Source organism: Bolinopsis microptera, chromosome 13, assembly GCF_026151205.1.
Source record: "Bolinopsis microptera isolate Bmic1 chromosome 13, MBARI_Bmic_1.0, whole genome shotgun sequence".
NCBI lineage: Eukaryota > Metazoa > Ctenophora > Tentaculata > Lobata > Bolinopsidae > Bolinopsis > Bolinopsis microptera.
In genome coordinates this window covers 6,347,252-6,370,539 of record NC_087084.1, presented here as the reverse complement: position 1 = coordinate 6,370,539, position 23,288 = coordinate 6,347,252, and the positions used below count along the sequence as shown (strand labels likewise).

At 38.0% G+C, this 23,288-nt stretch overlaps 2 protein-coding genes across 4 annotated transcripts in view; both read right to left on the bottom strand.

Moving 5' to 3' along the window:
* The window catches only part of LOC134825247 (dnaJ homolog subfamily C member 27-like), a 96,711-nt gene that overhangs the window by 38,597 nt on the left and 34,826 nt on the right, over window positions 1-23,288 (bottom strand). The window lies entirely within an intron of this gene.
* LOC134824736 (uncharacterized protein K02A2.6-like) lies at window positions 6,343-10,662 on the bottom strand. The gene is made up of 3 exons (XM_063836711.1): window positions 10,097-10,662; window positions 9,724-9,949; window positions 6,343-9,549 (listed from the first exon to the last, which is right to left on the bottom strand). Exons 1-3 carry the CDS (start codon window positions 10,660-10,662, stop codon window positions 6,343-6,345), a joined length of 3,999 nt encoding a protein of 1,332 aa, XP_063692781.1.

The window sequence follows — 23,288 nt, the reverse complement described above, 5'->3', positions numbered from 1 at the left end:
GCATTGTATCTGTTATAGGTATCTCTGGCTAACTTGATAGAGTCCTTGATAATTGTGAAGAGGTTAATAACATCACCCCGCTTATTTCTAAGAATATTTTTTGCATTTGATGGTGAGGCCGTTTGTAGCTGCTCCACCACACGTCGTTGTTCATTTGTTACCTGATCTCGCTGTGGTTGACAAATTGGTAGAATACCAAATGACAAGCTAAGTAGTAGATTCTGCAGTGTCGGTAAATGATTTTGAATTAATTCATCAATCTGATGGTTATTGATTAATTTTTGAATTTGAAAAATTTCCTCCATTGTTGTGCAATTAAATATCGCTTTTGTGAGACTACTCAAATCTTCGTCATCATCTTTCACAGCTTGAAGTTGTTCTGAGAGAAGTTTTATTTTTCTTTTGCATTCTCGTTCGAAATCATCCATTGCCTTTTCATGTGCATCATTCAAATCTTTAGTAGCCTTGACATGCGACTCTCGTATCTTATCAACTCTTTCATCGTATTCAGCCTTCATTTCATTACCAAAGTCACGCAATTTATCTCTATAATTCTCTTTTAGAGAATCTATTCTTTCTTCGTGCTTCTTTTTTAAATCTGTGATCTTCTTTTGACATATGTTTTCAAATTGCTTTTTAGAAGCTAAACACTCTTCATACAATTTCTTGTAGTCAATACTATCAATACTATCAACCACTGTTAGACCATCATCAGATTGTCCATCATTGTCATAGCTGTCAACTACCTGAAGTCCTTTATCTCCTTGTCCATCATCATCAAAACTATCGACAATTTTCAGATTATCGTCAGCTTGTCCATCGTATGTTTGTGGAGTAGGATAAGTTTTGATTTCATAGTCTCTAGGTTTCTCTTTAGGATGATTATGTTTAGTTACTGGTGCTAAATCACGTTTTTTAGCATCTGGGTGAGATGTGTTATAACCTCTAGATCGTTTATTCGAAGATGATGAACCATGTGAGTGGTTAACCAACATGAGTTTCGGTTCTGGATGAGCAAGGCTTTTGTGTTGATACAATGTAGCGTTTGTTGGGTAAGATTTCCCACACTTATCACATTGTAAACTCATTTTAAAATTACAGTGAACTCTGGGTATTTATAGACAAAAAATATATCATGTAAAACAGAAATGAATTTGAAAGACTTGTATGAAGACCCTACCTTTCCAGGGTCCTTTACTGGAAAGAATCGCTTCTACAAACAGCTTAGAAATAAAGGTCATTTAGTAAGTCCTAGAACTGTGACAAAAAGTTTAAGAGCAATTGACAGCTACACACTACACAAACCCGATAAGAAACCTGGTTTATATCGCAGAATTTGGACCAAGGGAATTGGATACTTGTATCAGTGTGATTTAGTTGACCTCTCGAGTTTACATCAACACAACGATGGTTACAAGTGGATTGTTACTATAATCGATACATTTAGCAAAAAAGCATGGGCTCTTAAAATGAAAAATAAGACAGCAAATTCTGTTGTAGCTGTTATGGAACCGTTCTTACGTCAGAACACTCCACAAAAAATGCAGTTTGATCAAGGAACAGAGTTTTACAACAAGAAATTTTTGCGTTTATTAAAAGATTTACGTATAAAACACTACAGTGTTTATAGTGATAAAAAAGGGGCAATAGTTGAGCGGTTCAATAGAACATTAAAAACGCGAATGTTTAAGTATTTCACGTCTAAGGGTACTCACCGTTGGATCGATGTTCTACAAGATCTATTAAACGGATACAATGAGAGTAAACATAGATCCATAAAGCACACTCCCAATGAAGTAACATCTGCAAATGAAGCATTAGTTCGAAAAATTTTATTCCCTAAAGTGATAAAGAAAAGTAAGTTTATGAAAAAGCACTTCAAAGTGGGGGATACGGTAAGGATAACAAGGCAAAAAAGAACATTTCAGAAGGGTTATGAACAATTATGGAGTCACGAAGTGTTTACAATAAGTCAAATCAAAGACACTTATCCTATCACATATGAGTTGAAGGACTATAAAGGTAAAGAGATTAAGGGTTCATTTTACACTAGTGAAATACAATTGGTGGATAAATCTAACAGCATTTATCAAATTGAAAAAGTTTTAGATAAGCGTACGAGACGAGGTCAGACCGAATATCTTGTCAAGTGGCAAGGTTATCCAGACGAAGCAAACACTTGGGTACCTCAATTCGATCTCTTCAGTTTGTGATGCCGATTAAGTTTCTAGCCTCCCACAACTGCATAATATTTGGACCAACAAGAGCTGGAAAGACTCAATTCATATTGGAAGTTATCAGACAAAAACTAGTACACCCCTGGCCTAAACGGATCTTTTACATGTACAAAATAGAGCAGAGTTTTATGAAAACTTGGAATGATGAAGAAAATGTGCCGATAACATTTATCAAAGGACTTAATTTTGATAAAATAGATACTTCTGAACCTAGTATGTTGGTTGTTGATGATTTAATTCTTAGTGATAACAAGGAAATGGCAGAATGTTTCATTTTAGGGTCACATCACAAATCAATATCTACATTCTACATAACACAAAACCTATTCCCAAAATGTCCCTTGTTTAGACTCATGAGTTCTAACAGTCACTATTTTGTTCTCTTTAATAGTCAACGTCATTTTAGACAAATTAACACATTGGCAAGACAAATGTTTTGTGGTGATGATTTGAAGCGTGTCACTAACGCCTTTAAAAGAACATCAAAACAGGAGAGAGGGTTCATTCTACTTAGTCTTGCACCAAGTCTACCACAGGAGCTAACTGTAATAACAGATTTTTGGGAATGGTTACCAAGCATTTATCTCTAAAGCAGGCAGATATGTTGAATAAACATCGATACATACTGGAGAAGTTAGCTGCTAGTAATATGAAAAACCGTAAAATCATCTTGAAAAATTCACCTCCAGAACTTTTCAAAGTTCTTGGAATCGTGTTCAATCTTTTAGCAAATAAAAAACTGGATCTAGATAACAAACAACATCAAACTTTGAAGAAGCATAGACGTTTAATTCGATCGACAAGTGGTTTAAAAGGAGCGGGTATGAAACAGAAACTAGTTGCACAACGTGGCGGAGCATTAGCTACTATATTAAGCACAGTTTTACCAATACTTGGAGGAATACTACAATCAATTTTCTAACATGTCTCGATATATTATATCACCCTCTCACTGTAAAGATATGCATATGCTTTTACCATCAGAGGGGATCTCGGAACAAATCAAAACTATTGAACTACCAAAAGGAATCTTCCCGGATTTTAACTATAATGAGCTATTAATTAAACTTTCAAAAGCAGATGTACAACGATCCAAAGATGGACTGATTTTGATTAGATATAAACCGATTAATATCAAATATGATGATTTTGTCAATGATTGTTGTAATGGTGATTTTAAAACACATTACGAACCTATTTTCTGTCATCTTAGAGATTTTGGAATAACATTTTAACTATAAAAGGAGGAGTTTCAATTGCTTTAGCAAAATGGATAACATTCACAATATCATTGTTGTTGGTGGTTATGAAGGCAATCAATCGAAATTTGTAACTCGGGTTAACCCCGTTAAAATAAAAAAAGAAGCCGAAATTGCAGTTACATCGATTTTTCATGGTCAAGTGTTCAATATTAGTGATGATAACAACAAGATTCACTTTTACAATACAGTTAACGTGACGAATATGTTTACACCCATGGAAGTGCACACACTGATAACATATGGTGAACTTGATATTGAATTGAAGACAGTTACAATACCACCAGGGTTTTACCATTCAATTCATGCTATATGTCTTGCAATAGAAGAAGAGATATCTAGTGTAATAAAACCAAAGAAATACAAACCTTTCACTGTATCACTTGATAAGCACAGACAAATTGTACAGTTAAGTTTGGATAATCTTATTATAACGAACAGAAAAGATTCACCATGGGGGCTTGTAGGTGTTGAAACTGATTTGTATAGCACATACACTCTTCAGAATACCTCGTTTGAAGGGGAATCACTACCTGCATTTATCTACATTAACATTATCGAAAACTCTTACATTAATGGAAAATTATCTAGAATTTCTTCTGTGATTCCTATAAAAACAAATCCAGGATGGAATTTTTTTCATCAAGCTCATCCATATTTTGTTTCGATAAATGTAAAGGAATTCTCAAACATCTTGATCGAGATAAGAGATATTAATGGTAAATTCTTGAATTTCAATCCTAGTTTCAAGACAATTCTAACTCTGAGTGTACGTCCTTCTACACTATATAAGGAAAGCAATTGAGAGAAGAGAAAATTAAAATGGAGGAATTTAACTCTAGCTATCTGAAAAGTAGACCATACCATGCTGTGTTTGTACAGCAAGGTGGGTCTTCAGATATGGACCGATATATTTACGGTATGCAGGGAGAAGGGTTGGGAAGTTTTCTTGGTTCCTTACTAAAGAAAGCGTTACCACTCGCTGGACAGGCTATAAAAGCAGTAGCTAAATCAGCAAAACCAATTGCAATCGCTGCTGGTAAAGAACTACTTACTGCTGGAGCAAAACAGGGAGCAAAAAAGTTAAAACGTTTAGCTAATACTTCTGGGGCAAAACAGGGAGAAAAAAAGTTAAAACGTTTAGCTAATACTCAAGTGACACATAAACATCACTCCAAACGTAAAAGAAAATGGCGAAATTTGTAAACTCTAGTGATTCAATGTCATCTTCTCTCCTTCTATGGAATGACACACCTACACAAGTTTCGATTCAAGAGACTTACGATTTGAAAGTGTGGCCTGTAACAAATTTATTCAACGAGGGACCCATAAATTTCAACATACCACCACAACCGAAAGGACTTTTAACGGATTTACACATAGTTACCAAGGTGAAGCTAATGCAAAATGGTCGAGATATCAGCACACGAGCAAAAGATGTTTCTGTAGTTAACAATATTGCAAACAGTCTATGGGGTGAAGTTTCAGTTGTAACAGGAAATCGCATTGAGTTATGTCAAAGTATGCGGAATGCTTATGCTTACCAGAGTTTCTTGAATCAGACTCTAAGCTCGGATCAAAACCGTGATGGGTATTTGTTCTACAACGAAGGATTCCTGATGGATGAAGGTGTAACAAAAACATCTGAGGAAAATCTAAGAACATTTTGGAGGTGGGATGAAATTGATAGAAATATAACTTTATGGGATGATCTTGAATCTGTTCCAGGATTTGAGTCTCTTAAAGAGGGGATTGCTGCAAAAAGGGATTATGCGTTTGATATGGAAATACCAATGGATATCGATTATAGGAGCGAAATGTTAGAGGTTATTAAGAATGGAAATTCAGATCTAGATGGTGATGATCTTGAAATAGAGTATCAGAATCAAATGTCACAAGTGGATAATTGGGTTCCAACTCAAACAAATCCAGCTGCCAGTAAAAGAAGTACTCTTTTCAATAGAGGAAAAAATGTTACTCTAAACACCAAATTTCACTGTCCATTGTTAAACACTACAAAATGTTTACCTACAAATATGAATTTGAGAATGAGTCTAACTAAAAATACTGACGATTTCTTGCTTTTGTGCAAAGCAGATACTGGATATAGTTTGGTTATTGAAGATTGTTTTCTTAACATTACTTACTATCGAGTAAGGGATGAAATTTTAGAAATGATTGAGGAGAGACTTAAAAAAGATCCTATTCCATATTTCATTTCTAGACCTGAAATCATAGTACGTCCGGTAACGCAATCATCGAGGATAGTTAGAATAAATGATATTTTTGCAAACTCTATTCTTCCTCCATATGCATTCTTTATGTTGCAGAGGAGTCGTGACTTTGATGGACATATTGTTATGAATCGTTGTGACAAGGTAAACGCAAGACTAAAAGCTAAACCAAAACCAAAACCCAGGTAGTCATCCTGAATAGTATATCGGTTAATCATACAATAAATTACTAGAATATATAACATCCCGTTCAACTAAAAAGTGTTAAAAACAATATAGATTTAATAATTTAACTGAATTCGTAAAAAAATGTGATATAAATCAATCGTACAAAATTTAAAATGTTTGAAAACGTGGTCAAAATGAAATCTACAAAAGTGTGAAGTGAACTCACGTGAAAATTTTGAAACGTGTTGCGCTCGCTACACGATTTAAAACTTAGCGCATTCCGTTTAAAACAAAAAATAACGTGTTATTCTTCAAAACATAAACGTGACAGGGAATATTTATAACTTTATGTTTGATCTTGATAATTTAACTGGATTAATGTGTGGTTAGATTTACACATTCAAAATAAAACAACTGTCATAAAATGTGATAATGAAACGTGTTTTATGTTCCTCCCAGTTTGCGGTAACTTAGCCTGTCTGGTGGTTTACTATCACGTGCAAAGTTTGCTGGCAGAAGCAAATTAGGTTGTTGCAATTCATGCTCTCTAACAATATTAGGTTTCATAGTGCTACGGTTAATTTCTATGGCAAGCTCACGTGGTTTAAGTACAGGTTGTGCAGTGATTATAGGTTCAATGGCTGCCTTATGGTTAGGCTTGGCGGGTAGATTTGGATTATTACCAACTATAATCGAAGTTTCCGGCTCTGTACTCTCAGGTAAGCTAGCTGTCTTCTCGAAATCACCATCAGTAGCTGTAGAACTCTGCTCATCTCTTATCTCCAGCTCAACTCTCGGTGTATCCGGATCTGTTTGTTGCAACGGTTCTGACACAACAGATCTCTTGATCACCTTGTCCAAATGCTTGCGGTAGACTCCATCAGGTGTCTTGATCAGTAGCACTTTGGTACCTTCCTTACCCTCGATAACACCGTTTCTCCAGCACTTCTTGTTCTCATCATAGAACGATATAGTGTCATCAATCTTCAGATCACGAAGTCTCGATTCAGCAATCGTGTTCTGATCGTTTAAAGCAACTTTGGCAAACTTACTACTCGAACTCGGGTGTAGAAAACTCAAGGCGTTTCTCGTCCGTCGTTTCATCATCGCAACTGCAGGCTCTACTCCGGTAGTGGTGTGTGGTGTGTTGCGGTAGTTTAGCAGCCAATCAGCCAGGTTACACATAACGTCAGGGTTTTTCAAGATCATCCGTTTCATAGCTCTTTTAAACAGTCCGACTGCAACTTCTGCTTGTCCATTACTTGCAGGTGAGTAAGCAGGAATAAGCACGTGTCGAATCTGGTTATTGTTCGTGAATACTTTAAACTCTTCTGAAGTTAAACTCGATCCATTGTCTGATACTAGTATCTTGGGTAGTCCCCAACGGCTAAAGATGTCTCGTAACTCTTGAATCACTCTCTTACTTGTAATGTTCGTCATTCTCACAACTTCTAACCATTTTGAATACGAACAGATAACTATCAGCCACATAGATCCAAGAAAGGGTCCACAGAAATCTAGATGAATCCGCTCCCAAGCCTCCATAGTTTTAGCCCATGGGTGTGGTGTAGATCTAGCGGGTTTCTTCTGGTTTAGTTGACATGGTTCACATAGTTTAACCATTTTCTCGATCTCAGCATCCATGTTTGGCCAATAAACATAGCCTCTCGCTAGTGCTTTTGTCTGTGAAATGCCCATGTGTGTTGCATGAAGCATTGAAAGCACGCTCTTTCTCATACTCTCTGGAATAACAACTCGAGATCCCCAGACAATACAGTTCTGGTCTATTGACAACTCGTTTCGACGTGTGTAAAACGGTTTCAGCTCGACATCAACAGGGGGTTTCTCGTTCCAGCCGTCTTTAACAAACTGTAACACTCGACCAAGTGTCTTGTCTCTTCTTGTGTGACTAGCTATTAACTCAGCGTCAATCAAAGGTTTGTCATCACCGAAGTAGTGCACGCTGAAAACAGTATCTAGAGGTTTCATTTCAAACTCCTCTGTTAACTCGTCATCAAACTCTCTCGTCTCTGCCGATGTGTCTAAAGGCAGTGGAAAACGGGAACATAGATCAGCATTACAATGTTTACCAGTGGGTCGAAACTGGATCTTGTAAGTGTAACCGCTAAGGAACAATGACCATCGTTGTAAACGACCTGCCACCATGCTAGGAATTCCACGACTAGGGTGAAAGATAGATTCCAGCGGCTTGTGGTCTGTAACTAGGGTAAACGGTCGTCCAAAAAGATAACGGTGCAGTCTCTTAGTCGCCCAAACTATTGCCAATGCTTCTTTTTCTATCATGGAATAGTTTCTCTCAGATTTCGTCAGTGTTCGAGATATATACTCGATCGGTCGCTCTGTTCCATTTTCATCAATATGTGACATAACAGCTCCTAAACCAACGGATGAAGCGTCCGTGTCAAGCTTTAACTCCAGCTCAGGGTTGTAGACTGTTAGAACCAAGTCAGACGATAACAGCGCTCTTAACTCATCAAAAGCTCTCTTTTCTCTATCTCCAAAGTGGAAAATACTGTCAGCGGGTCTTAAACGGTTAAGTGGTTCAACAACTGTTGACATATTGGGAATAAAACGTGAATAGTACTGTGCACCACCAAGAAATGATATCATCTCCGCTCTAGTAGTAGGATACGGTGCTCTCACTATGGTTTCAACTTTCGAACTCAGCGGTCTTATCCCGTCAGCAGATACTTCATGGCCTAGAAATGTCACCTTAGGCTCCATGAAAACACACTTGTCTAGCCGGCATTTGTAGCCTTCATTCTCTAGTGCTGTAATCACCGTTCTCACGTTCTTCATGTGACTCTCATCATCAGGTCCTGTTATTAGAATGTCGTCAACACGCCATGCCGTGTTCTCTGTCTTTCTCAAGGTATCATCAATCTTGCGTTCAAATATCGGTCCGGCAGATGAAATACCGAATGGTAGAGAAGTAGGACTGAACAATCCTTTGTGTGTGTTCAAAGTCACAATCTTTTGATCACATTCTCTCAACTTCAAACTATTATAAGCGGCTCTGATATCCAGCTTAGTAAACAGTTTACCTCCGACAATCTTACTCAAGCAATCTTCTATCGTAGGAAGTGGGTAAATAGCTGTGTCGAGATTAGGATTTACAGTAGTCTTGTAGTCACCAAATATGCGAATCGTACCATCCGCTTTCATGACAGGAACTATGGGTGAAGCCCAGTCTGAGTGCTCTGTTGGAATCAGCTGTCCATTCTTCACTAACTCGTCTATGGCTTTCCCAACCTTGTCTACGATGGCAAATGGGACATGCCTTGCCTTGCAAAACTTTGCTCTCGCATCAGGCTTAAATTGTAGACAAGCTTCGAATCCTTTAACAGTTCCAACACCAGGATCGAACACAGGACTGCGGAGTATCTCACTAACAAATTCATCTCTCTGAAGCTTGGAGACAGCGTAAGATTGCTCAACATCAACAAGTCCTATCATATGATCCAACCAGTCTTTACCAAACATCTGGATGATCCACTCTCGACCTAGGAGTGTGGGAAACCGACAATCGACAACATATAGTGGTAAAATCCATTTCTTGCCTCTAAATTCAACGTTTACAAGGGCCTTGCAGTCAATGCTTTCACAATTAAAATTAGCTACTCGCAATTTCTGGGAACATGGAACAATCTGGCAATCAGTTAGTCCTAGTCTAGCAAAATCAGACTTACTTATACAGCTTAAAGATGAACCAGTATCTAACTCCATTTTCAAAATCTTATCATTAATCTTAACTTTAAGAAATGGTTTCTGATTACAATCTATACAACTGGATAAATTACTAACAACTGATGCAGGAAGAGTACCATCAGGAACAGGAATCTGTACTGGAATCTGGACAGGATCAGCCGTCTCCACGCAGTACAACGTTTTCTCCGACTCTTGATGTGTGTACCCATAATCAGCAGCGCAAGCGTTGCCCTCATCATGATCACCAATCCCTTCAACACAATGGGATTGCTTCTTAGCAGAACGACAGTTCTTCGCGATATGTCCGGGTTTGCGACAGTTTCTGCAACGAACTTTGCAGTTTTTCGCAACATGACCACGAACAGTACAACGTGAACAAACAATGCTAAGGTCGGCCTTCTGATGGAACTTAGAGTTTTGAGGTTTTTGAAACTTCCCGGGTTTTTGAACATAGTGTGTTGTGACTGACATTGAACTTTGCAGAGCGTTCTCCTTCGTCTGAGCTTTATCAAACAGGCTGGCAGACGTGTCGTTGGTAGCAGATTCTGATATGAGTTCAGCACGTATCCTATCAGAGGATAGTCCAGCCACAAAACGTGTACGCACCATTAAATCAAACAAATCACCGAACTGACAAACATTAGCAGCTTCCTTCAATCGTGACATAAAAGTACATAAGGATTCACCAGCAATCTGATTCAACGTCATAAACTTCTGCTGTTGAGCTACAATGTTTGTTTTGGGTGATAACCGATCAACAAGAGTTTTTCTCAGGGTAGCGTAGGTAGTGTCTTTAATTTCATCTGGAAATGTAAATGCACGCAACTTCTTCAACGCGTCAGGCCCCAGATTGACTGTTAACAGTGTTCTCATGAGTTCTGCTTTTTTAGCAGTTTTCTCTTCTGCGTCATCTGGTAACTTATCTGCGTGTGCGAAAATGAACACAGAAGCAGCGTTTTCGAAGATTTCCAGCCACTCTCTGACACAATCAGTTTCCTTGGATAAGCGTAAGTTCGAAACCAGACTCGTCGCCATTGTTATGAATCGTTGTGACAAGGTAAACGCAAGACTAAAAGCTAAACCAAAACCAAAACCCAGGTAGTCATCCTGAATAGTATATCGGTTAATCATACAATAAATTACTAGAATATATAACACATATGCCCTCAAATCCTTTTATTATGATACCTTACAAAAAATTTCAACTTTACCGTGATGGTGTTCCAGTCTTTGCTGATCCTTTAGAAGTTGGTAGTATCAGAAAAATTGGTGAGAATAACTTCCAATTCAAAGAATTTGGTGAGTATCTACGACAACTTTACCGCACCTTGGGTAAGGATACCCAAGGATCATGTCTTATAAATGAGAACAACTTTCATTTGAATTTCATGACTGCAATAAGCTTCGGTGCTGATAGATCTAGTATAAATGATCGTCATCTGAATCTTCAAGAGAAAGCAAGTACCAGCATTGAAATAGATCTCGGAACAGAGACTTTTCCAGAAGATCTCATACTAATTGTTTATGCTGTCTTTGACAGACAAATTCAAATAGATTCCGATCGTATTGTACGCATCATTGAATAATGCTTGAACCTCTTACCACAACGCAACTTGACGATATTCTTTTCAACACAAGCGTTACTAGCAAAAACTATATTGGTACTTACCCTTCTTGTTTCTCACCTACATCTACCAAACCATATTATGCTTTCATTTCAAACACTGAGGAGCATGATGAAAATGGAGAACATTGGTGTGCTTGGGCTGCAAAAGATGATACAATATGCTTCTTTGATTCATTTGGACGATCGCCAGACCACAAAACTCTACCTAAATATTATAAGGATATTGTAAAAAAGTTTAAGTTTGTTAGATACACAAACTATAGAGTTCAAGGCTGGAATAGCAAAGCATGTGGTTACTTTTGCATTCATTTTATCTATGTGTTAAGTTTAGGGTTAGATTATAAAGATTTTTTAAACGACTACTCACAAGATTTTGAAAAAAATGATTCTGTAGCTTTTAATTTTGTTTCTTCAATAATTTGAATAAATTTGTTTTATTTGTACAAATGAAAACAAGTTCATAAAGACATAAAATAAAACCAATAAAATTACAACTAATTGATATCAACTACATCGAGAAACTTTCCGTTTGGAGCAATCCATCCGACGACCCAGTATTTGTGTCCAATTTTCATATTTTCAAGTTTCTGGTATGCAAAGTTATTTGGGAAAATAACCGGAGCAAAGGCTTTGTTATCTACTTCACTGAAAAGCTCTAGTTTGAACCCTGCACTGTTTGAATACTGCTTTAGCGTTTTAGAAACGATCTGCATTTGAGTATTCACTCTTTTCTTGTGTTCTTCCTCAGGTATCAATCGACATCCATCGCATCCAATCTCCATTCTTTGAGTATCAATACCCTCCAGTGAGTTAAAGCATATTGGACAATTGTCAACGTGAGATGAAACCATGTTAACGAGTATAGGATACCCATCCTTGTAGGAATATTCCACTTGTACTTCTTCTCCCACTTTGAAGGGAATCGCGGTACTGGATCTAGTACTTCCAGGTTTCTTTAACTGTACGGTATCCCAAACATTGAACTTAATCAATCTTGTCTTGAATGGTATATTCGTTGAGATCGTCAAGCGAGTGTATCCTTTTGTATTTGGATTAATTTCACAAATCAATCCATAGTTGTTGAAGAGTGCCATGTTTGAAACGTAACCAAAGTTCTGTATCAAGAAATGAGCTCTCTACATTCCAACTCGATTTATATAGGCGAGTCACTGGGCATTGAATTCATGAAGACCTTAAAACAATTGCGTAACATGTACTTGTTTTCATTTGCCATCTGAGTAACATCTGATAAGTTCAGCTCTTCTCGTATTGCTTGCAAAACTATATTTTCATGGATATTGATGATATCTTCATAACTCTTACTCTGAGCTGATATCAAAATATCAAACATAGGGAGTACTCTTTTTCGAATACGGTAAATGTCAAACATAGTTATAACTTTGGTTCTTTGATAGTATGAAAGCTCAGAGTGAAGCTCATTCAGAAATTCTGATGGTGAGTTGACAAAGAACTCTTGGAAATATTGTGTGCTGGTCTGCATCTTTAATCGGTCAAGGTTGGAACTCTAAGTTCTTATATATCATGCCTCCCTTCAATCAAAATGAACTCTGGATACTCTGAAAAGTAGCACCCATCTCCAAACCTCCGTTCATGTTTAACAGGGTGGTTTTGATCGAGATTGTTCCTGATGATACTGGGGACATTGGTTAAAAGCTGTGGCATGGTAAGCAAATATTTCTTTGGGGTGTCGTGTGGTTATGAATTAGTCTGTTCTTTGAAGAAATATAATTTACCTCGATAAATAAGTTTTGAATTAGCCCGATCACATTCACTCTCTTTAGTTTCGAGTATTTATCATAAGAGAATATGACACTCAACCTAGACCTATAACCGATACTACCAGGAAAGTTTACGAGATGCAACTCTTAAACCTTAGTAGCAAAGTCCGATCTTCTAGATCGGTGAGTAAAATCCAAGTTGAAAACTGAGCCGAGTCATGATTGCATCTGTATGGGTACAAAGGATGACATATCAAAACCTGTTGATCGAACAAAGGAATTATATAGTTTTGATGAGTTGCACTTGAAATATCTTATCGATCAAATTGGAGAGATTAAAATTGTTGTTGATTCTGTTGACCTAAGACTCTAAGAGACATTGGAAACTCAGAAATTCTGATGGTGAGTTGACATAGAACTCTTGGAAATATTGTGAGCTGGTCTGCATCTTCAATCAGTCAAGGTTGGAACTCTAAGTTCTTATATATCATGCCTCCCTTCAATCAAAAACTTTCTATTCATCCATCTGTATTGGCCCAACACCTCGATCGTTTCTGCAACAGCATTAGAACATTGTGGTGCATGTAGGTGTTGGCTTTTAGTGTTATGATTGTACTTTGTAACACAGTATGGGTAGATGGGTTCATTTCCAAATATTTCCGTTTGCTTAAATCGGACAGACTTCTTAGTTTTTTTAGTTGATGTCTTTTTCAGTATTGATGTTCCTGGATACCATGTCTGTGGAAGTTCTATATCAAGCAAAAAGTATTCACTCCTATTATCAGCACATTTATGAAGGGTGGGTGCTTCTTTTCCTTGCATGTGTAAGAACAATCGCTTTTCAAACTTTTTGCGACGACGTTCACAAATTGTTAGAACCTCATAACCATAACAGAGTTTTTGCTCTTTCAGCTTTGTGCGCAGATCTTCAATTGATAAATCACGGATCTCTTGCATATTAGCTCATATCATTCACCTCTATAATATGGTTGCTTGCTGTTAACCACCCTACTACAACATAATTTTTACCTACTTTTAAATTGGGTACTCGATTAAAAACAAGAGTGTTTTCAAAAATCCTTGCTCTTAAAATTCTATTCTCTTTAAGATAGAGTAACTCTAATCTGAAAGCTCTGGTAACCGAATAACTATGTACAGCAAGTAATCTCATGATCCCAATAACAAAACCTCTGTGATATTCATCTTCAATAAGAATATCTGACATTGTAAAACTAACAAAAAGAGAAATGAGATATATAATGATGTTGATCCTTTTAATAACAAATTTTTACAAGTGATGAAATTGCTCGAAATTTTTACAAGTGTCGAAAATCCGTGAAATTTTTACAAGTGTTGAAATTGCTCGAAATTTTTACAAGTGTCGAAAATCCGTGAAATTTTTACAAGTGTTGAAATTGCTCGAAATTTTTACAAGTGTCGAAAATCCGTGAAATTTTTACAAGTGTCGAAAATCCGTGAAATTTTTACAAGTGTCGGAAAATGTGTGCAATAGCAAAATGTGTGCTACAGGGGGTAAATATCTCTTACTTGCAAAGTCACGAACGTTCGCGTTAATTGATCAAGTGAGATCAACGAAAATCAACCGCAGATCAAAAACTGTGGAGCTTCTAATTTTTTGGCGAGGATAAATGGACTGCGGGCATTTTTATTTATACATACATGGCTATATTGCACCGACTTGAACTAATTTGTAATTTTATCTTGGTGCAAAATTTTGGATTTAAACATTTGACAACTTTCTCAAAGGTTTAGTTAATTACTTTAGCAGCTAAAATGTTTTGGGCGAATGATATTGTTTAAAAAGTATTGTTATGTTTTATTTAAGATATAAATAGCACCACGTACTGTTCGTGCTGATTTTTGTGAGACATTTCTGTTTTATAATTTTGTATAGCCTATTTTAAGTTTCAAGGAGTTTTGCCCCTTTGCTGTAAATTAATTGCAATGATTTTTGTACTGTTCTACTTTTATTTTTTAACCTGTGTTTAATCAAACCAAAAATTAATTTTACCACATGAAAAATTGGGTCAGGCACGCATTTTTGTATTTTAAACAGATTACCAGAGAATCATCAACCACATAATGCCCATATAAGATGTGGGACACCACGTGAGGCCTAAATAAGGATATGTAAAACACCACGTGACTCCCCTCCCCATTGTAGATATACAAATTCAGAATTGGACATCGAAACTATCTTGAACGCAAAGAGTTCATGAATCCGAGATTTTGGAAACATTTTGGAAACATGTGACAGAATTGTGACAGAATTGTGACCGATTTGGAAACATGCCCTTGTAGCCGTAATTTTGCCTGGACTGACTTGAAATCGATCTGGCATGGTAGAGGGACATGTGTACTATCATTTCTAACCACTCAGAAGTGCGAAATATTGCCCTGGTTCATGGAATGAACGAAATGAACAAAAAATGAACATCATCCTAGAATCGCCTGAAATGAGCTGAAACCGATTGGGATCGATTGGTAATGATACCAGAAGTGTCCCTGAGAAGTTTGGTGGGTCTAGCATGTTAAGAAAGGGTTCTGGGGCAATGTTTCCATTTTGGTTTCAGAGTCACAACGATACACCTAGAATGCCATGAGCTTTTAACCAGTTGTTTGGTTCGTTAAATGGTATCATTTAGTGAAATTCCGAACATTCTAGCTCACTCACACTCCAAGTTAGGGGCTGATCTAATTACGGCCTAGTGGTTAGCTTGTGACGTAGATATTTCCATAGCAGTAAGAAAGTAAGAATGATGCGTGTGAATTGGTATTTGTTATTTGGACAGTCCTTGTTCACGTTTTGTTTTTGTTACACGATGTGTCCGATGTGTACAACTGATACACCCGAATGTACTTACTTCTTGAGTAAGAATTATAATAGTTTATATTGAATATATAAGGCAATTAATTAACAATTAGTGTAACAGTAAATATAAGATAATGGGGAAAGATACTATTGTTTTATATTTATCATTTATTTATGTTTATATAGACAGTTCATGACATGTCGAAATTCGATATTTTTTGCAGATCTCATCGGATTGTTAACTCTTAAAAGGCCTTAGTTTCTGCGTTTATATTGACATAGGAAATAATATTTAAATTGACATATGGAAATAAATCTAAATAACAAAATCCATCAACTTAAATCCTCATAAAACATTCCGACGCTACAAATGCTTTGTATTTTCCGTCGTCTGACGGGTATAGAGATCTAATCTTCATAATAGCACATGCTGGAAGGACATATCTCCGATTTTTCCTGATGAATCGTAGTTCGCACATGTTCAAAAAGTTTCTGTAGGCTGCATAACGGAGTCCTTCCGGTTTTATGTTCTCTTCTTTGTCGACGGGAATACTTTTCTGCATCATACCGAAAGAGCACATTTGTAGCATCTTTCGGTTACTGATTCCAGCTGAGAAAAGTTCGCAATCTGTAACACATGAAACTTTTTCAATAGGCTTTGGGCAATAAGTTGGCACTTTGTGGTGATGCACAGTATGACTCCCCAGGATTTACAGCCAAGTACTGCACCTATTCAATCATGCATTGTACAACAAACGAAATTGTAGATTTTTGTGTCATCCAAAGAGGTCAATTTACAGGTGAACTTGAAAAGCAGGCTTGTCAGCTGCTGCTCGATATTCTAGTCAACGAGATCAAGTTGGATATTGGTGATTTTGTGACAGACAGACATAAGGGTATTGGAGCTATGATGAAGAACGTGTTCCCCGCAATATTTCACGCATATGATGTATGGCACATGGGAAAGAACCTCCTCAAAAAGCTGACAGCATGTGCAAAGAAACACCCTAAAGTTGGATTGTGGACCCGCTCAATAATTCGACACTTTTGGTGGTGTTGTCAGAATTGTAAAGGTAATGCCGATCTCCTCTTAGAAATGTATCATTCCTCGTTGTTCCATCTTCTAAACATACATAATTGGGGAAGAAGAACAGTGATTCACAAGCAGCTCAGCCTAATGCGTGTTGGTTCACGACCCTATCCTTCTAAACCAAAAACGGTGAAGCAATGCTTCCACCCTCAACTATTGGTAAGAGAAGACAGGGCAACTCAGTGGTTCAGTATTGGGGATGATGATTTCAAAGCGGTATTCAAAGTGATAACTGCTACCGGGTTCAGTAATGACTGCAAAAAATGCTGTAAGTTTGTGCATACTGGAAAGTTGGAAAGCTTTCACAGCATGAAACTTTATATGTACCTTCCGAAATCAACAGGATTCGGCATGACGACCACAATAATCCTCACAATGCTGACAGCAATTCAGAACAATTGTTACCTCGACCCTAATAACAAGCTGAAAATGTATTCTGTCCGCCAGTGGTCACGGGCAAATCAGCAGCACTTTCTTAAAGAAAGGAGCATTTTCGACAATGTCTCATTTAAGAAGAGAATCCTTGAAGAAACATTTGAAACATTTGAAAATATCAAGAATAACAGCATCTAATCATTAAACTAGACGTATCATCATATATTAGAGCTCCAATTCCTAAAACGTTTCATTGTCAAACTGCACCATCAAAAGAAGTACTACTTACTAAGAAAAATTCCCGCATGTCATGAACTGTCTATATAAATATAAATAAAACAATAGTATCTTTCCCCATTATCTTATACTTACTGTACCAATTCACACGCATCATTCTTACTGCTATGGAAATATCTACGTCACAAGCTAACCCCTAGGCCGTAATTAGATCAGCCCCTAACTTGGAGTGTGAGTGAGCTAGAATATTCGGAATTTCACTCATTTTATAGTAACACGGTGATCTCCGTATGTGGCGGTAACAATTGGTAATTAATGGAAATGAAATCTCTGTCGTTGTGACCCTTTGAGATCGTGGAAACATTTGTGACCGATTTGGAAACATGCCCTTGTAGCCGTAATTTTGCATGGACTGACTTGGAATCGATCTGGCATGGTAGAGGGACATGTGTACTATCATTTCTAACCACTCAGAAGTGCGAAATATTGCCCTGGTTCATGGAATGAACGAAATGAACAAAAAATGAACATCATCCTAGAATCGCCTGAAATGAGCTGAAACCGATTGGGATCGATTGGTAATGATACCAGAAGTGTCCCTGAGAAGTTTGGTGGGTCTAGCATGTTAAGAAAGGGTTCTGGGGCAATGTTTCCATTTTGGTTTCAGAGTAGTTGAGATCGTGGAAACATTTGTGACCGATTTGGAAACATACCCTTGTAGCCGTAATTTTGCATGGACTGACTTGGAATCGATCTGGCATGGTAGAGGGACATGTGTACTATCATTTCTAACCACTCAGAAGTGCGAAATATTACCCTGGTTCATGGAATGAACGAAATGAACAAAAAATGAACATCATCCTAGAATCGCCTGAAATGAGCTGAAACCGATTGGGATCGATTGGTAATGATACCAGAAGTGTCCCTGAGAAGTTTGGTGGGTCTAGCATGTTAAGAAAGGGTTCTGGGGCAATGTTTCCATTTTGGTTTCAGAGTAGTTGAGATCGTGGAAACATTTGTGACCGATTTGGAAACATGCCCTTGTAGCCGTAATTTTGCCTGGACTGACTTGGAATCGATCTGGCATGGTAGAGGGACCTGGGACATGTGCACTATCATTTCTAACCACTCAGAAGTGCGAAATATTGCCCTGGTTCATGGAATGAACGAAATGAACGAAAATGAACATCATCCTAGAATCGCCTGAAATGAGCTGAAACCGATTGGGATCGATTGGTAATGATACCAGAAGTGTCCCTGAGAAGTTTGGTGGGTCTAGCATGTTAAGAAAGGGTTCTGGGGCAATGTTTCCATTTTGGTTTCAGAGTAGTTGAGATCGTGGAAACATTTGTGACCGATTTGGAAACATGCCCTTGTAGCTGTAATTCTGCCTGGACTGACTTGGAATTGATCTGGTATGGTAGAGGGGCATGTGTACTAACATTTCTAACCACTCAGAAGTGCGAAATATTGCCCTGGTTCATGGAATGAACGAAATGAACAAAAAATGAACATTGTCATAGAATCGCCTAAAATGAGCTGAAACCGATTGGGATCGATTTGTATTGATACCAGAAGTGTCCCTGAGAAGTTTGGTGGGTCTAGCATGTCCGGTAAGGGCTCTAGGGCAATGTTTCCATTTTGGTGTCAGAGTAGTTGAGCTCGTGGAAACATTTGTGTCCGATTTGGAAACATTAGAGACTACGGGTGGAAGATGAATAATTGAAATTCCGACAGTATTTTGTTCCCTTCATTGTGCTGATTTCGGGAAGCATTCTGTTTATGCTCTCATCATTCTCTAGAATGAGATATCGTTCATTTAAAATTGGGTAATTGTAGGCCTGTCAATGATTGCAGCCCAATTAAAAGCTGATCAATTGCAGCTCCTTGTGCCATATAAGGGATAACTGAGGTCACGTGACAGTCGGTCCTATCACGTGACTTTGATTCGTTAATCCTCGAGCACGTGATCACATTCGTTACGTGTCGTATGCCGACTAGGATATTTTGTGACGTCACCAGAGCTCAAGTTACTTGATCAGGCGTTATATGGAGTAATACAGTGTTTCGTGTGTAATTGGACCCAATTAGAGGAGCTGAACGCTCAATTATAGCAGCATCTGGTACCGCCTTCTGAAACCCAGCAGACAGCTGGCTCAGAGAATCGAAAATAGAAGGATTTTTTATGGATGAAAATCGAAAGGAAAACCTTGTAACCCTACATTTTCGATGACGCTGAACAAGATTAAACTGATAATAATTATCATACTCTCGTGTAAATTGCTTTAAAACGTACTTGAATGTTGGCATGTTTCCAATTCGGTCACAAATCTTTCCACGATCTCAACTACTCTGAAACGAAAATGAAAACATTGCCCCAGAGCCCTTTCTTAACATGCTAGACCCACCAAACTTCTCAGGGACACTTCTGGTATCATTACCAATCGATCCCAATCGGTTTCAGCTCATTTCAGGCGATTCTAAGATGATGTTCATTTTTTGTTCATTTCGTTCATTGATCATTCCATAAACCAGGGCAATATTTTGCACTTCTGAGTGGTTAGAAATGATAGTACACATGTACCTCTACCATGCCAGATCGATTCCAAGTCAGTTCAGGCAGAATTACGGCTACAAGGGCATGTTTCCAAATCGGTCACAAATGTTTCCACGATCTCAACTACTCTGGAACCAAAATGGAAACATTGCCCTAGAGCCCTTTCGTAACATGCTAGACCCACCAAACTTCTCAGGGACACTTCTGGTATCATTACCAATCGATCCCAATCGGTTTCAGCTCATTTAAGGCGATTCTAGGATGATGTTCATTTTTTGTTCATTTCGTTCACTCCATGAACCTGGGCAATATTTTGCACTTCTGAGTGGTTAGAAATGATAGTACACATGTCCCTCTACCATGCCAGATCGATTCCAAGTCAGTTCAGGCAGAATTACGGCTACAAGGGCATGTTTCCAAATCGGTCACAAATGTTTCCACGATCTCAACTACTCTGGAACCAAAATGGAAACATTGCCCTAGAGCCCTTTCGTAACATGCTAGACCCACCAAACTTCTCAGGGACACTTCTGGTATCATTACCAATCGATCCCAATCGGTTTCAGCTCATTTCAGGCGATTCTAGGATGATGTTCATTTTTTGTTCATTTCGTTCACTCCATGAACCTGGGCAATATTTTGCACTTCTGAGTGGTTAGAAATGATAGTACACATGTCCCTCTACCATGCCAGATCGATTCCAAGTCAGTTCAGGCAGAATTACGGCTACAAGGGCATGTTTCCAAATCGGTCACAAATGTTTCCACGATCTCAACTACTCTGGAACCAAAATGGAAACATTGCCATAGAGCCCTTTCGTAACATGCTAGACCCACCAAACTTCTCAGGGACACTTCTGGTATCATTACCAATCGATCCCAATCGGTTTCAGCTCATTTAAGGCGATTCTAGGATGATGTTCATTTTTGTTCATTTCGTTCACTCCATGAACCTGGGCAATATTTTGCACTTCCGAGTGGTTAGAAATGATAGTACACATGTCCCTCTACCATGCCAGATCGATTTCAAGTCAGTCCAGGCAGAATTACAGCTACAAGAGCATGTTTCCAAATCGGTCACAAATGTTTCCACGATCTCAACTACTTTGGAACCAATTTGGAAACATTGCCCTAGTCCCTAGAGCCCTTTCGTTACATGCTAGACCCACCAAACTTCTCAGGGACACTTCTGGTATCATTACCAATCGATCCCAATCGGTTTCAGCTCATTTCAGGCGATTCTGAGACAATGTTCATTTTATGTTCATTTCATTCATTCCATGAATCAGGGAAATATTTCACAGGAGGCTTAAAATGTTAGTACTCATGACACTGTATCATACCAGGGCAAATCCAACTCAGTTTACGGACATATACAGCCAAAAATATGTTTTTAATCTTGTCACAAATGTTTCCACGAACTCGGATTCATCTTCTGAACGCAAACGCCAAACAATAACTATGTTATAAAACTAAAACGTTTCGTATTCACGTTGACAGCGCGCACGTACGTACATTATTTCATTGCGCGCATTCGTATCGATCGTTCAAGTCAAGCTCTTAATTCGCAAATGCATATGTCCGAACGCGGCCCTTGTATTGTTACAATGGTGACATGGTCCAGTCACCGAACGGAGGACCAATGACCAAGACTACTATAAGTATACTATATACGGTCAAGTCGTTCATGTCTCACTACGATTCGAGTTCGATCTTACTCAATTTTTAGATTTCGTACATGTTTTGAGATCAAGATTATATTCGCAATAAAAATTTGACGACCAAATTTATTTCCAACAAATATATAACTGTAAAATAGTTTTCCACTGTAAACTAGTTTTTTTGTGTGTATTTTTTGTATTAAGCATTAATATGATTAATATTGACAATATTGTCTATGAAGAAAGTAATAGTCAATTTTTATGAAAATCTTTTCAAAATTTACATACAATATAATATGTGGCGCAAAATAAAATCAAAATATAACTGATTGCGATCCCTAAGGGACAGATGTATGTAAATTTCAAAGGGAAACCAGAACGCAGTAAAAATGTAGTCGAAACCACACCGCACAAGCCTAGTCCCTGGTAAATTAAAATCAATCAAATAATATGTTGATAATGATAAAAAATCATATCCCATCAGTCCTTCTCGGAGCTTACGATCTTATTGTTCCTTATATAACATGAACTCGCTGAGGCTCCAATTCCCGTTTCTGCTTAACTTCAAGAACTAACTTCCTGAAGGCAGCTCTCTGCTCGGCTGATCGGTCGGGGCTGATGTACACTGAGTCATACCCCTCCACTTCTCTTAGTTTTCTCGCTTCAGCTTTGCTCAACACTCGCCGCACATGATCTGAGCCGCTGAGAGTGAACTTGATAGGTTTAACGGCTGGTCCTCCATCTGATACAGTTCTCCCCATCCTACAGCAAGAAACGATTCGAGGTTTCTCATCTATGTTTTCTAGTACCTCAAGCACTCTCTTTTCCAGAATTTCTTCACTCTATTCTGGTAGACCGTAGATGACCAGATTTTGACTACGATCCTCTTCCTCGGAGGCACTTTTCAGAGCAGCTTTCATTTTCTTAGGCGCTAGCGCCTTGCTGCATGAATTCTTCACAACTGACGACCAGGCTTTGAGTTCGCTTTTCACTGTCGTCTGAACAGAGGTCAAATCTTCACTTTTCTTCTCAAGCAATTGTCCTTGCAGTTTAATCACAGTGTTCTGATCTGCAATCTTTTCGTCCTTCAGTTGGTCGATTTCATCTTGTAGTTTGGTGGCTGAAAACAACAGCGGTGAACAATAACTGTCGAGAATGTCGATAAAAGTTTCCATCCAATCACACAGTATAGCCTTGGTGATCTGAGGCTTGTTGAGCGTTTCTTTACGTAACACATTGGATTTCTGAACACCTGCCGCTTGACGCATATCGTTGAGTTATAGCATAATCTGAGCACCCAAAATCTGTTCAGCATACATTGATCTGAATTTGAGTGTAGAGTAATTCATCGCTATTTCATTGTCAAGATTCTCCAAGTATTTGTTAACCATGATGTACAATGTACACGCAGGGCCAGTTTAATATACACGAGTATATTATCTGCTACACAGTGAGAGCTGTTTAAACCGACGCAAAAGCAATTAACTGATAAGACTATGAATTCGAAGAAAAGAAGTTATTTTGGACATGAGTTTGAACTGTA

Bases quoted from the DNA above. Each gene is read 5' to 3' on its own strand.
- LOC134824736 (XM_063836711.1), bottom strand. From the start codon at position 10,662: ATGGCGACGAGTCTGGTTTCGAACTTACGCTTATCCAAGGAAACTGAT. The intron at 9,950-10,096 runs GTCAGTCACAAC...AGTTCGTTGCAG, and splicing joins AACGCTCTGCAAAGTTCAAT to AAACTGTCGCAAACCCGGAC. The intron at 9,550-9,723 runs GTTAGTAATTTA...CCATGTTCCCAG, and splicing joins GTACTCTTCCTGCATCAGTT to AAATTGCGAGTAGCTAATTT.